The 13081-nt window shown below is 42.6% G+C and overlaps 1 protein-coding gene across 2 annotated transcripts in view; it reads left to right on the top strand.

Annotated features, from left to right (window-relative positions):
• The first annotated feature begins 7132 nt into the window (after nucleotides 1-7132).
• FER (FER tyrosine kinase) overlaps nucleotides 7133-13081 on the top strand; it is a 132935-nt gene continuing 126986 nt past the window's right edge. For both annotated transcript variants that reach the window (XM_081880453.1, XM_081880452.1), the window contains exons 1-2: nucleotides 7133-7323; nucleotides 10038-10175. In XM_081880453.1, coding sequence (XP_081736579.1) covers nucleotides 7184-7323; nucleotides 10038-10175 — 278 coding nt within the window. In that variant the 5' untranslated portion in view covers nucleotides 7133-7183. The remainder of the gene's footprint in view (nucleotides 7324-10037; nucleotides 10176-13081) is intronic.

Raw genomic sequence — 13081 nt, 5'->3', positions numbered from 1 at the left:
TGGTGTCCCTGCATCTGCCAGGAATTTATACTGGAATAGTCAGGCGTGTTGATCTTGGTGGTTACAATGGGGGAATTTAAATGAAGGCAAGCAGATGCTGTAATCTCAGGTATGCTGATGATGTTGTCCTTATCACGGAGGCTGAAGAATCACTTCACCAGCCAGTAATGAGATTGGCTGAAGCTAGTTTGGACTGAGACATCATGCGAATGTAAAGGAGACAAAGGAACAGAAAAGGTTATTAGAAAAGACAACATTCCAGGAATAACACAGAACAGATATTGAGAAGTCAAGCAAGCGAGAGACTTCTCTAATTAGGTTCCTCATGTATGAATAAGGACACACTTTCGGTTATATTTGAATTAGCATTTTGATGTGAAGTATACACAAACAAAGCAATTTGAGGAGAGAAAGAAAAGATTAACCTTTATTTGAAAGTTTCTGGCTCGACATTGCAGGCCCGTGGAAAACGTTCACTTTGGTTCATGCTATACTTCTTATGTGAGTAAAAATAGTGGATTAGAAAACACGCATGTACCGTGTCTGTTGTATTTGTTGGGATGGAGGATCAAAGCTCAGTGGTATGACTGTCAGATGAGGTGGCTGCCGCAGGCAGCAACTGCAGTGTCTGCCTCAAAGCCTCTCTTGAGACAAAACCATGGAGAATAAGGCTATCAATAGCTACTAACCCCAATAGTTGTATTCTACCTCCACTGTCAGAGCCTAAATACCAGTTGCTGGAAAATGCAAGAGGAGAGAGCACTGTTGCTCTCAGGTCAGGGCCTGCACACTTCCTATAGGAACCTGGTTGGCCAATGGAAGAACAGGATGCTGGACTCAATGGGCTGCTGGCTTGGACCAGGAGGGCTCTTCTTGCATTCTTAACTCCCAGGGTTAGTCTACTACCCTCACATGTGGTATACAATGCTGTCCTATTACAGACATTGAAGTAAGATCCAACAGCCAATAAGGACATATTTTGTACAGTGGTACCTTGGTACTCGAATGGCTTGGCTCCCATTAAAATTGGCTCCTGAACACCACAAGCCCGGAAGTGAGTGTTCTGGTCTGCAAACATTTTTCAGAAGCTGAACGTCCGACGCAGTTTCCGTGGCTTCCAAGTGAGTGCAGGAAGCTCCTGCAGTCAATCAGAAGCCGTGCCTTGGTTTTCGAATGTTTTTGGGAGTTGAATGTACTCCCAGAATGGATTAAGTTTGAGAACCAAGGTACCACTGTACCTGGAATGGCTTGGGCCACCTCTGGGTATAGTTTGGGTATAGATTGATTTGAGAAAGAGAACAGAACTGGGGAAAGCCCCTATTGAACAATAAGGATGAATTGATTTGCCAATTTTGAATTTGCTGTTTCTCGTTTTTATAATCTTATGTTCACATTTCTGCATCAGATTGTGACTAAAAAACCAAAAAACGTTGTCATGAAAAGCCATCATGTTTTAGTGTGTGCTTCTTCTAATATACACATTCTTGTATGCAATTTTGCCTAATATTCACATTTCTGAAGGGAAGTTTTCCTGATATAATGCTCCCCTTTATTCTAGTTTTACAAATATACACATTTACCCCAATATATAAATCAAAACTGCATCAAACAGTTCAGAGAAATTTCAAATAATAATAATAGCTGAGCTTTGGTTCATGCATTATTTCAGTAACTATGCAGTAAAAGCGGGACGCGGGTGGCACTGTGGGTTAAACCACAGAGCCTAGGACTTGCTGATCAGAAGGTTGGTGGTTTGAATCCCCATGATGGGGTGAGCTCCCGTTGCTCGGTCCCTGCTCCTGCCAACCTAGCAGTTCAAAAGCATGTCAAAGTGCAAGTAGATAAATAGGTACCACTCTGGCGGGAAGGTAAACGGCATTTCTGTGCGCTGCTCTGGTTTGCCAGAAGCAGCTTAGTCATGCTGGCCACATGACCTGGAAGCTGTACGCCGGCTCCCTCGGCCAGTAAAGCGAGATGAGCGCCGCAACCCCAGAGTCGGTCACGACTGGACCTAATGGTCAGGGGTGCCTTTACCTTTTACATGCCGTTAAAATGTGAATTTAACCAAATTTCTCTCCCATCCCTGGCACAGGACGATGACTGCTAGTCAGAGCAAACCTGGCTGGGATATATGGAGCAATGACAGATTTATATGTGAATGATACAGCTATGTCTTAGGAACCAGACTATTAGTTAAAACTTCCTTTTGCGCATATGCATTTGTCAAGGAAAATGTGTGACAAAAAATATGTATTTACATATTTTCTAAGCTGAAGCTGACAATAAACATGCTCTTAGCTGTACTCATTGTACTTCAGTCCAGTTCTGACATACAAAGGGAATACAAAGCCATCCCTGTTTTAAAACATATTATATCCTGCATATTTTGGCCCTTCAGCTGGTTTTCAATAAAAAGTGCAGCAGGTTGGACAAATAATGGTCTTAGTTTTTCTTGCAGGTTTTGTCCACAGTGTGTGATATTGTTGCATGCCACCATGTGGACCTTGCACAGCACAGAGTGTGTGGAATTTTGGAAAAGAAAACAGAGTGCATGGTATTGGCAGAGCACACTGATGCTCTTATGGTATGAGTGGCATTGAGTGTGGCTTGAGCCTTTGCCAGGCTTCTCAGGTTAAGGTGGAGCTAGGAAGGTTGCTTTATGATTCTTGAGGTTTATGTCAGCCTGGCTGTCTGACACTCAGTCTTGAGCATTATCTATTTCTTGTTTGGCCTGCCTACAGTGCTGCTAATATCCTGTCCAAATTTAGATGTGACATTAAGCACTGGATTGTTTGCTTTTGCTTACCTTAGCATCCGGAGTGTGAGTGAGATCTGAGTGGCACAAGGAGGGAAGGAATTAAGTTATTTGGGCTTGATCCAATCCTCATATGGTTTGTGTCCTCCCCTCCACCCTACATTAGTCCTCTTTTCACCATTCATCCAGGAAAACAGTAATAGAAATGGTATATTCACCGTCTGGAACTCAGAAGGTGGTTCAAGAAGATCAGTAAAATAACTGCAGGAAGGAGAGCAAAATAACTGCTGGATTTAGTTTTAAATTATCAATATGCATATAAAGTGGATATGTCTGAACTTAAACCGTAACAGACTGAAAATTTAATCCAATTTATTGACTTAAGGAAGATTTTAGTTATTTCCTCCCTGGTTTTAATTGAGGCCAAGGCATTCTTGTAATTTTTTAAAATGCTGAAGTTTAGGTGTAGAGAAAAGTGACAGAGATGTTCTCATGTAAGATAAAGATTAATTTTAATGTCCAATTAATGAGATTCTTTTTAATATGGCACAGTCAAGACTAATTTGCAAGCTGACCAAAAATATTTTGCAAGCAGAATTTGTTCCTCTCTTTGATTCAGTTAAAAATAAATGTGGCATTGGAAGTGCAACTGTACAAGACATTCAAAGGAATACTAAGTAGTATCTTCTAGGATATTCATATAAAATTGCTTGCTTAGTTCAATAAGGGTACTTTAAAGAAAAGTATTTCTTCTGAGATATATATATCTGATTACCCCCCTTTCTATTTTATGAAGTGGAAATAATTTTGTCCAATTTAGATAAATATTTATGCTGCATAGATAAATTTTTGTGTGTGCACACGTATTCTTGTTCCTTTTATGTTGGAGGATTTATACCAGTGCTGCAACTTATATGGACATGGCTGCTTCTGTTTGCATAGTGGAAAAATCAGCATATGCAGTTCCCAGAAGTGAGTTGCAGTGCCAGAATTTAGTCCATTATTTCTGAACTTTACAAAACTATCCCCTTTGTAAAATCACTTTTGCTTGTGACTAGTCTTCATACTTAGTTGCCCCTGTAGCTAGTCTTGGTTTATTTTGTGGCATTTGCCCCTCATCACTTTCATTACTTTCTCAGTATTGCTCCTGCATTTTTGTGGGAGTATTGCCTCTTTTCCGAACGTGCCAGCTGTTTGAATTACGCATACCTGAGCATATCTGTGCTACAAATCTAAACCAGTTTCTATCTTGTTCTTAAGTAATGACTTCTATCTCAAGGACTCAGGAAATCACTGTAATTCTTTGTAGAGGCTGGTGCTCCTTGACCCCAACACTCTCAGAAAGCCAGGACTATCAAGCCACTTTTCGATCTAATTATGTAGTGTAGGTGTACTTGGGTATATAATTAGGTTTAGACCTTTCCCTGCATCCACAAATGAGATGTTATCTCTCCAGGTTCAACAATATGGTCAGATGATTGATTATCTTGTATTGTTGAAAACTTGTTCGCAGCATAATTAAATAAACTCTGCTAGAAACGTGGGTTTATGCTGATAATAGTCTATGTACATCCAGTTCTGAAAATATATTTTGGAGGATCCTCATGTATATGGCATTTAAATGCCTTTTAAGCCATTTAAAAAGCAGAAGGCAAAACTACTTTGAGGGCAAAATAGAGACGAATGTAAACCTTTCTGTTTGTTTTTTTTAATACTTCTGAGATTGTACAAATAACATTATTTGCGATGGTGTCATAACAGTTGCCCCACAAATGACAATACAGTTAGTGGAGCCATGTCATTGCTGAGCATTGTGAGAAGGCATGTTCAAATGTTACGGTGTATCTTCCAGGCTGTAGTTTTCAAACTATGGGGTAAGTGCTGTGTGTGTGTGTGCAGGGGACAGGACAAAAGACAACACTTATGGGTACATGGTTGCAAAATCCAAGTAGGGAATGGATCATGTACCATTATACTCAGATGTACTTTCTTCAGTATCAAAATTGCTGTGGTCATTGTAGAAGCCGCAGAGGCAGGAAGCATATGGGAGTTTCTAACCACAGCAGCTTCTCTCAGCTCCTGTCACCTTTTCAGTTATCTGGTTTTAGGAAGTGTTCCGAGATGCCTATTGTTGTTCTCTTTTAACACTAGAATTAGATTAGTAGCCCAGTGTGCAGAGACTTGACCACAAAATAGTGTGCTGTGTAAATGCAGCTGCATGTGAGGATTTTGCACAGATTCTGCACACTCACCTGCCCCTAGATATGGCTGCCAGCAGTTTGGGGTTTCCAGTAATTTTTGAACAGGGACCAGGAGTTCAAAGCTCTTCTGAAGGAGCTATTCATTCCATATAGACCTGCTTGGTGCCATGATCTACAGGGGAGGAGGCCCTGCTCTCAGTTTTGTGCGGTGTGATTTTTGTGGGGTAGCAGGGCACAAGAAGACTTCTGTTGTGTTGGTGGCAGATTGTGGAATGCTCTCCCCTCTGAGATGTATCTGGTCTTCTCACTGGATACGTTTTGCCAACGGGTCATGATCACATTTTGAATAGGCCCTTGGGGAGTGGATTTTATATTGTTGGGATCACATGGTGAAGGATGTGAGAAACATGGCTGTAGAATTCCTGTTGTAAAATGCTCTAATGCTCTGTGATGGGATTCCTCTAGTTTGACTCTACATTATATCCTATAATAGAGAATCCCTGCTGTGTCCCAATAATCCATATTTAAGAAATATACATAAAAAAGCAGTTCTAGTTGGTCATTTATCCGTCAGAAGCGAACCCTTCTGATCTAGCAATGACTATCTGTCCTGAGTGCTGGTCATTGTATGTCACACTTTAATTGCTGTAATTTTATTTATTTTAGATTGTTCTGAGATTTTAAACTTGGTAATTGGTGATTTTATCCTGATATCAGTCATTGGCTGTAATAAAACGACTTACTTAGTTAGATAGTTAAGAAGTATTTAGAATATATTATTGTATAAATCGATTACAATTGTTTATGCTGTAATCCTTTGTACACTAACATTTATTTCAGTGTGTTATACCTATGAGTAACAAAGGGTTGCATTATTTTACTACTTGCAATTGCTATTTTGTATAGGATAGAGAATCATGATTTATGTCATGGTTATCTTTGACAAAAACAATTACAGTGGTACCTCGGGTTACATACGCTTCAGGTTACAGAATCCACTAACCCAGAAATAGTACCTCGGGTTAAGAACTTTGTTTCAGGATGAGAACAGAAATTGTGCTCCGGCGGTGCAGCGGCAGCGGGAGGCCCCATTAGCTAAAGTGGTGTTTCAGGGTAAGAACAGTTTCAGGTTAAGAACGGAGCTCCGGAGTGAATTAAGTACTTAACCTGAGGTACCACTGTAATTGAATGATGCCTCAGAATAAAAGCACTTTGAGATATGAATGTATATTATGAGAATAAATGTTCAGGTAACTGCATTATGAGATTTTTTTAGCCCACTGCAAACTAAATGTAATAACACCTTACCCTTCATGAATGTGTAATTCATATTGTTGACCGTAGAGCTGAGAACAAAATATGCAGGCAGCTCTGCTGCTGTATGAGAGAGAAAAAAATCCAAATAGGAACATAACATCCAATACAGTTGTTCCTCAAACTCGGTGTTAAAAAAGGGAAGAAAAGAAAGATAGAGTGCATAGTGTAAACTTTTTTGCAATATATTAAACCTTTAAAAATGGTGATTCAGAAAGCTCTAATTAGGGTAGCTTGCACCCAGTTCAACAAATTATATATTGTACTTTGGCATTCTGAAGCAAAGAGGCAGAGCCTTCTTTCATTTTGAAAATTGAAAGGCTAGCAGTTATTTGAATCTGTTTCTAGCACTAATTGGAACTCATTGCACCCTGGTAAGGCAAAGAGCTAAAGTAAAGAAATTGAATTTAAAGCCTTTAGAAATTGACAGAAGAACTTAAGGGTCTCATTAGGTTAATAGATTGCATTAGATAGCAGATATGAAAACAGAAGTAGTGGCTTGGATCCAAAAAAACCCCAAGCAACTATCTCTCTAGGCTTGTGTTTCTCAATTGCAGGCACTGTGTATTGCATGGCAAACTGCTTTTAAAGGGAGGTGACCTAGGGTGTACTTAAGTATCTCTTTGGATCCCTGCCCATGTGTGTATTTAGCTAGAAATGAAATCATGAGCAAAGTTTAGGGTGCAGCCCTTCACAATTAATCATGTTAAAGCCCTGTTGAATTCAGTGGAACAGGGTTAGGTCATATGCATACCTGCACCATTGAAATCAATGGTAGTTATAAGTGGTTGACTTTGACTCTTGCTTAAGTTTTTTTTATTGCAACCCTATATAATTATGGATTTTCCTTCCTATTGCTCTTCCTTCAGGAAAGGAGACTGAAAAAGCCAAAGAACGTTACGATAAAGCTACTATGAAACTCCACATGTTGCACAATCAGTATGTGTTGGCGCTGAAAGGAGCACAGTTACACCAGCACCAGTATTATGACGCTACACTTCCTCTGTTCCTTGACTCCTTGCAGAAGATGCAAGAAGAAATGGTTAAAGCACTGTAAGACACATTTTCTTTTACTGTAAAACCATGCATATTTCAGCTGCCTGGGCACATTGCATTGTTATTTGTAAGTAGCGGTAGCCTAAAATAGCATCCATTGCTGTTAGCTACTCCCAAAATTCTACAGTGGCAGCTGAGGATAGAAACATGAATTTAAGGTGCTGGTTTTATAAAGCATTGTATGGTTGGGAGTATCCGAGGGAACACTTTCTGCCAACCTGGGCCTGTATCAAAGACCCTGCACTCGGTGTCACTGCCCTCAGTGTTGAGTAGTCAATGCAGAAATGGCCTTTTATAATGCTGGAGTCCTCATTGTAGAACATTCTCTCCAGGGACATTAGTCAGCACCAACTTTTTTTGTGTGTGTATCAAGTGAAGAAGATAATTTTATTCTCATGGGCTTTTAATGGATGATTGTTTTCTGCTGTTACTTGTCTGAATTGCTGATGAGGTGAAATCAGCAAATGCCCGCAAGAAGTAGTAGAAATAAAATAGCTAGTGCAATCTGAAAGCTGGTTGTTGGGACTTTAAACAGTGCTACATTGGAAGCTTGATCTGAAAAGTGGCGTTATAAAAGTATGTAAACAATATTTTCCATTCCATGTCATTGTTGGCTGTTCAGTTTTTATTAATTGGGTTCGATAGCCATAATTGCTCTTGGTCTTCCTTTTTTGACAGCATAATCTTACAAAAAGACTCCTAAGGTAAATGGAGTTGCATTTTGTTTATGGGTAGCTCCCCCCCCCCCCCTTAGCTCAGCAGCTTCTGTAGATATTCTAAAACCAGGTTACTCCCTCTTCAAACAGTTGCTAAAATATTAATGGGCCTTTTGAAACAAACAGGGTTGCATTTTTAAATTTACTTTGAAGTAAATTGTTAAATTGGAGCCCGTATTTGCCATTCCCAAAGCAACTGACCCTGTTCTTCATTTTGTGACTTTTGCTCTTTTTCTTGTTTTGGCAGTCGTGAGTAGCATTGTTTCTCTAAGCATAGAAATTGTGTCTTCGTGCTCTTACCTGTTCAGTGCTTAGGATTTCATGGGGAACAATTTGTACCAGTGGATTAAATCCAATGGTGTCTATCCCATAGGTAGACTACATTTCCTCTCTCACGATAGGGCTTCCTCTTCTGGGGATTCTTCAGCAGAAGTTTGCAGGGAGCACAGGAGGCTGCTGGGTGAGAAGAAAGGAAGGGAAAGTCCTGTTGTGTGAGAGGAAGTCTGTTCTATTTGTGGATGCATACTATGGGATTTACCCACAGATGCAAATCTTTGCTTATTTGACTTGTGCAGATGGGCCTATTTAAAAGGACATAACCTTCTTATAGTTTAGTTCTGTAGCCTCAAATCAGTCTGATATTCATTTGGCTCTTCAGAAACCTTGCAGTTGCTGGGACTTCCAGATCACTCTTGATTGGGACCTGTCCTTAACCTGCTCAATTTTATGGGTATGGTACTGAATATTTGACAACCCAGTAGAGAAAGGTTTTATGTTTTGATTGATTGATCTCACTCTAAACAAAACCTTTGAAAAAGCACCATGCAGCAGTGAATATATTGTAGCATGCAGAGTGCAATTCAGTTATTCAGTGTTTATTTTTATTAAGTCATCCTGCTCAGCTGAACCTACAGCAAGTTTCTCATATTCTGGTGAGCAGGGTAGATTATGCTAGATAAATGGCTACCATCAGGATGTGTGGTTCAAGGGAATCTTCATTTCCTTCTTCAGTTCAACAGAAATAGCAGACAGGGGAGAAGAGATAAGAAGGGCGGTATAGTGGTTTCCTTCACTTCTCTCTTTCCCTTCGTTGGTGGTTTGAAAATGAGAAGAGGAACATGGAGCAGCTGCTATGGCATGTTTCTTGCAATCTGCTTGTTCCCCATGTGTAGTTCTAAAGAAGGAAAGGGAGGATCAGAAGGGAAATTGCTTATGCTTCAGGGTTGCTCTCACCTCCCTTTCCAGCTTTTGAAGTATCACGCAGGTGAGGATAGGCTGCATACCAATGTACATATCTTGAATGATGAGTTTGTGGTTGAAGCGTGATCACTGTTGCACAGTGTAGACACATGATTGTCTTTCCCAAACTGGGCTCTGAGGGAACTTGTTCATCTAGTTCCTGGCAGAAACTAGATTTGTCACATTGCTGAATGGATGGCTCCTGTGTCAATTATGGAATTCCCCCTGTCCCTTTTCAGAAGCAAACTGTGCAAAGCCCTAATTGTCTGGCTGTTGTGTCCACTGTAAAATAACTTCCTCCCCTTTCAGAACTGTTTCTAAAAATTTAAAAACACTGTAAAAAAAAACATTTAAAGAGCTGAACAAGTGTTTGATAGGATAAGCATGCCAGGAAGCAGACAGCCCATCTGAAGCACTGAGGGAGGGAGAGAGAGAGTTTCAGAATCTGATCCACAGACTGTGATCTTCACAGAAGGGCAGGGAAGCAGATTGCACCTCTTGTTCATATGTCTGTACCCTAAGAACTTTTGCTCTTCACAGCCTACTCATAAAAAGCATTTGGAGCCCTTGGGAAGGTTGCAGTACCAAGACATAAAATTATGAAGCAGCATATGTCATATATAAATAAGACTTAATTATCCAAGGAGTTAATGAAGAGTTAAAAAACAAAAATTCATCCATTCCTTCATGTTTTTAGTTTATAAATTACTAAAAGGTTTTCTAGCCATACTTACGAAGTATTTTTCTTTTCTCCAGAAAAGGTATCCTTGAAGAATACAGTCAGATCACCAGTCTTGTAACAGAAGAAATAGTGAATGTTCATAAAGAGATCCAAACATCTGTTGAACAGTTAGACCCTGGTTCTGAGTACAGTAGTTTCATAGAGGCTCACAGGTAAATGTATATTTATAACTGCTGTTGTTGTTTCACCATTGCAAACTATAATCTGTTCTAAATAAATTTATCCCCAACACTGTAGAACATCAGATAATATGTGGTGGCATCACATGCATGCTCCTCATGCAGCAGCATGCGAGATAGCATCTCTTTGTCCACTTGGTTGCCTGATGTTCCAAAAGAACTGGTTGTAGGAATATGAAGAATATCTCCTGTTGGCTTTCTTGTCTGTCTTGCCAGTGAGCAGCATCTTGTGTTTGTCTCTGGATTCAGCTAGAGAGTCATTCAGAGTTTCTTCTCCAATAAATTTGCCACCCACATAGCAGGTGATGGAGAGCTTAACGCAGGACCGAATATCTGCCTCCCAGTGTGTAGATGACACAGAGTACATCTGGCCACCACACCAGCTACAAGAACATAGTATCCATTGTAGCATCTGCAATGAATGCAGCTGAACAGTGTAGCTTGAGTAAGGTTTGGCGGGCACGACTCGTATCTTGAGCAGGGTTGTCTAGAAGATCATCCACCTGCATTAAGGATGCATGTGCAGACACCAAGTCTGTGCAAACTACTTTTCTGGCTAAGGCCCTAAGGCGCAGTCTAGGTGGCATTCTTCAGCTGAGAGTCCCCTTCCTGCAGAAGCAGAGCTTTAGAAACTGAAATGGAAAAAGGTAGAGCTACGCTGGGCAGTTTTAAGGAGTCCATGAAATCAGAATCTAAATAGTATACCGTATTTTTCGCACCATAGGGTGCACCGGACCATAGGGCGCACCCAGTTTTTAGGGGGGGAAATCAAGAAAGAAAATCCCCCCCCCAGCCCCAAAGAGGGTTGCGCGCGGCTATGGAGCAAGCCAAAGCAGCACGCGGTATGGATCCCGCTCGCTGTTTTGGCTTCCCCTTTAGCCCCGTGCAGCCTTTCCCTCCCGGGAGAGGCTGCGTGGGGCTAAACACTCCATAGCCTCGTGCAGCCTCTCCTTGCCGGAGGGGTTGCGCGCAGCTATGGAGCAAGCCAAAGCAGCAAGTGGGATGGATCCCACTCGCTGTTTTGGGTTCCCCTTTAGCCCCGTGCAGCCGCTCCCTCCCGGGAGAGGCTGCGTGGGGCTAAAGACTCCATAGCCCTGTGCAGCCTCTCCTTGCCGGAGGGGTTGCGCGCAGCTATGGAGCAAGCCAAAGCAGCGAGCGGGATGGATCCTGCTCACTGTTTTGGCTTCCCCTTTAGCCCCGTGCATGGGGCTAAAGACTCCATAGCCCCGTGCAGCCTCTCCTTGCCGGGAGACGCTGCGCAGGGCTTTCCTGGGAGGTGGGGGGATTCACCCACCTCCCGCAAAACCGGCAGAAGCCGCGCAACTCCTTTAAAGAGATCGCGGCTTCTCCTGGCTTTTCTGGGAGGTGGGAGAAGGGACTGATGCAGCCAGTCAGTCCCTTCTCCCTCCTGTGGAAAAGCCCGCAAGAGCGCACGGAACTTGTGTGCAGCTCTTGCGGGCTTTTCCCGCCTGCCTCCCCCCTGCATCCGCTCCGTAGGACGCACACACATTTCCCCTTGCTTTTTAGGAGGGGAAAAGTGCGTCCTATGGTGCGAAAAATACGGTAAGTTTTTAGCGAGCACTACTGCTTTCTGATACTGGAGGGTTGAATCCCATTCAGCCTTTGTAACTGTCAAGAAGGGAGCTGGAACCAGAACTCCAGACATAGGAGGTTGTGGTTCCTTTAGTACTGCCACTGTTTTAGTGAACCCTTTCTGTCCGGACAGCCACCCATCCGTGGCTGTCTCAATCGCTGGCAAAATCCGTCAGTGGGCATTTCTTGAACTTCTTCCAGCAAAGAAGTTCTTTGACGCCAAGTCTCCTCCTACTCTCCCTGCGCGGAAGTCTTCTGCGCAGGGAGGGTGTGGGCAGTGGAGGACCCATGCTCTCCCCAATGGTCTCCGGCGAGGAGTCACCGATTCCCCCATCTGCCCCCCTTCACCACTGGTGCTACGCTGATTTCCTTCCCCCGCAGATGGGCTGCCTCTCTCCCTCCTGGGATGCTCTCCAGCATCCCTCTGGAGCCCTCCCTCCTCCTCTGGCTCCGATGGCAGTTCCCTGACAGAGTCATTGGATTCTAATCCTCTCCCAGACCAAAGGAATGGAGACACTGAGGTCTGGTGGAGGCAAGCTCAGTGGTAGGTACATTAGGCTGCCTTTTGCTGAGAGAGAACCTTTTGGGCGCTGCCTTTGAGGTCATAAATCCCTTGCCAGCATGTCTGGCGTGAGCAGGTGAAGAGCACGGAAGAGCTGAGAGTTGTTGAAGGAGACCCTGCTTGATTTGATTGAGCGTGTCCTCAGACAGCTGTAGGGTATGAGCAGGAGCTGGCTCTGAGGGGGGAATGGACCCCTGAAAAACCCTGGTCAGTGGTAGTTTTTGAGGGAAGGAGGGTTGGAACCCCTGAATTCCTCTTTATCTGATGATTGAGAAGGACTAATGTGATTCAGAGCATTGCAAGGAAGCAGTTTTTAAAGTCCTTCTCGCATCTTTTCCTTTTCTCAGTTGGTATCAGCCTCAGAGGAGGGAGGGTCTCTTTCCCTCTCCCCAAGTATCTAACCCCACTAGCCTCCCTGGAACAGAAGAAACTGTACCTCTGGTGGGCTGGGTGCTGCAGGAGAGGTTTCAGCCATTGATGTGAATTGGCAGGTTCTACTTTCTTCTCCTTTCAGTTTTTTGTAAATGAATTGAGACTCTCTTTTGGAAAGGAACCCCTGATAAAGAGATTTTTCCTGCTTGCTGGAAGAGGAAAAATGGCTTTCTTGCCAAAAGCAAGCAAGATGGGCTTGCACTTTCTCTAGGTTTCTCAGATCCCTTTCCCTTTGTCTTGCATATTAAACAGCTGTTGCTGTAGTGGAAAGGATTTCCTTTTTTCTCTTAGC

This window comes from Podarcis erhardii, assembly GCF_964252035.2.
Source record: "Podarcis erhardii genome assembly, chromosome: 11".
NCBI lineage: Eukaryota > Metazoa > Chordata > Lepidosauria > Squamata > Lacertidae > Podarcis > Podarcis erhardii.
The sequence above is the reverse complement of the archived record's forward strand: the minus strand, read 5'-3'. Positions and strand labels throughout refer to the sequence as shown.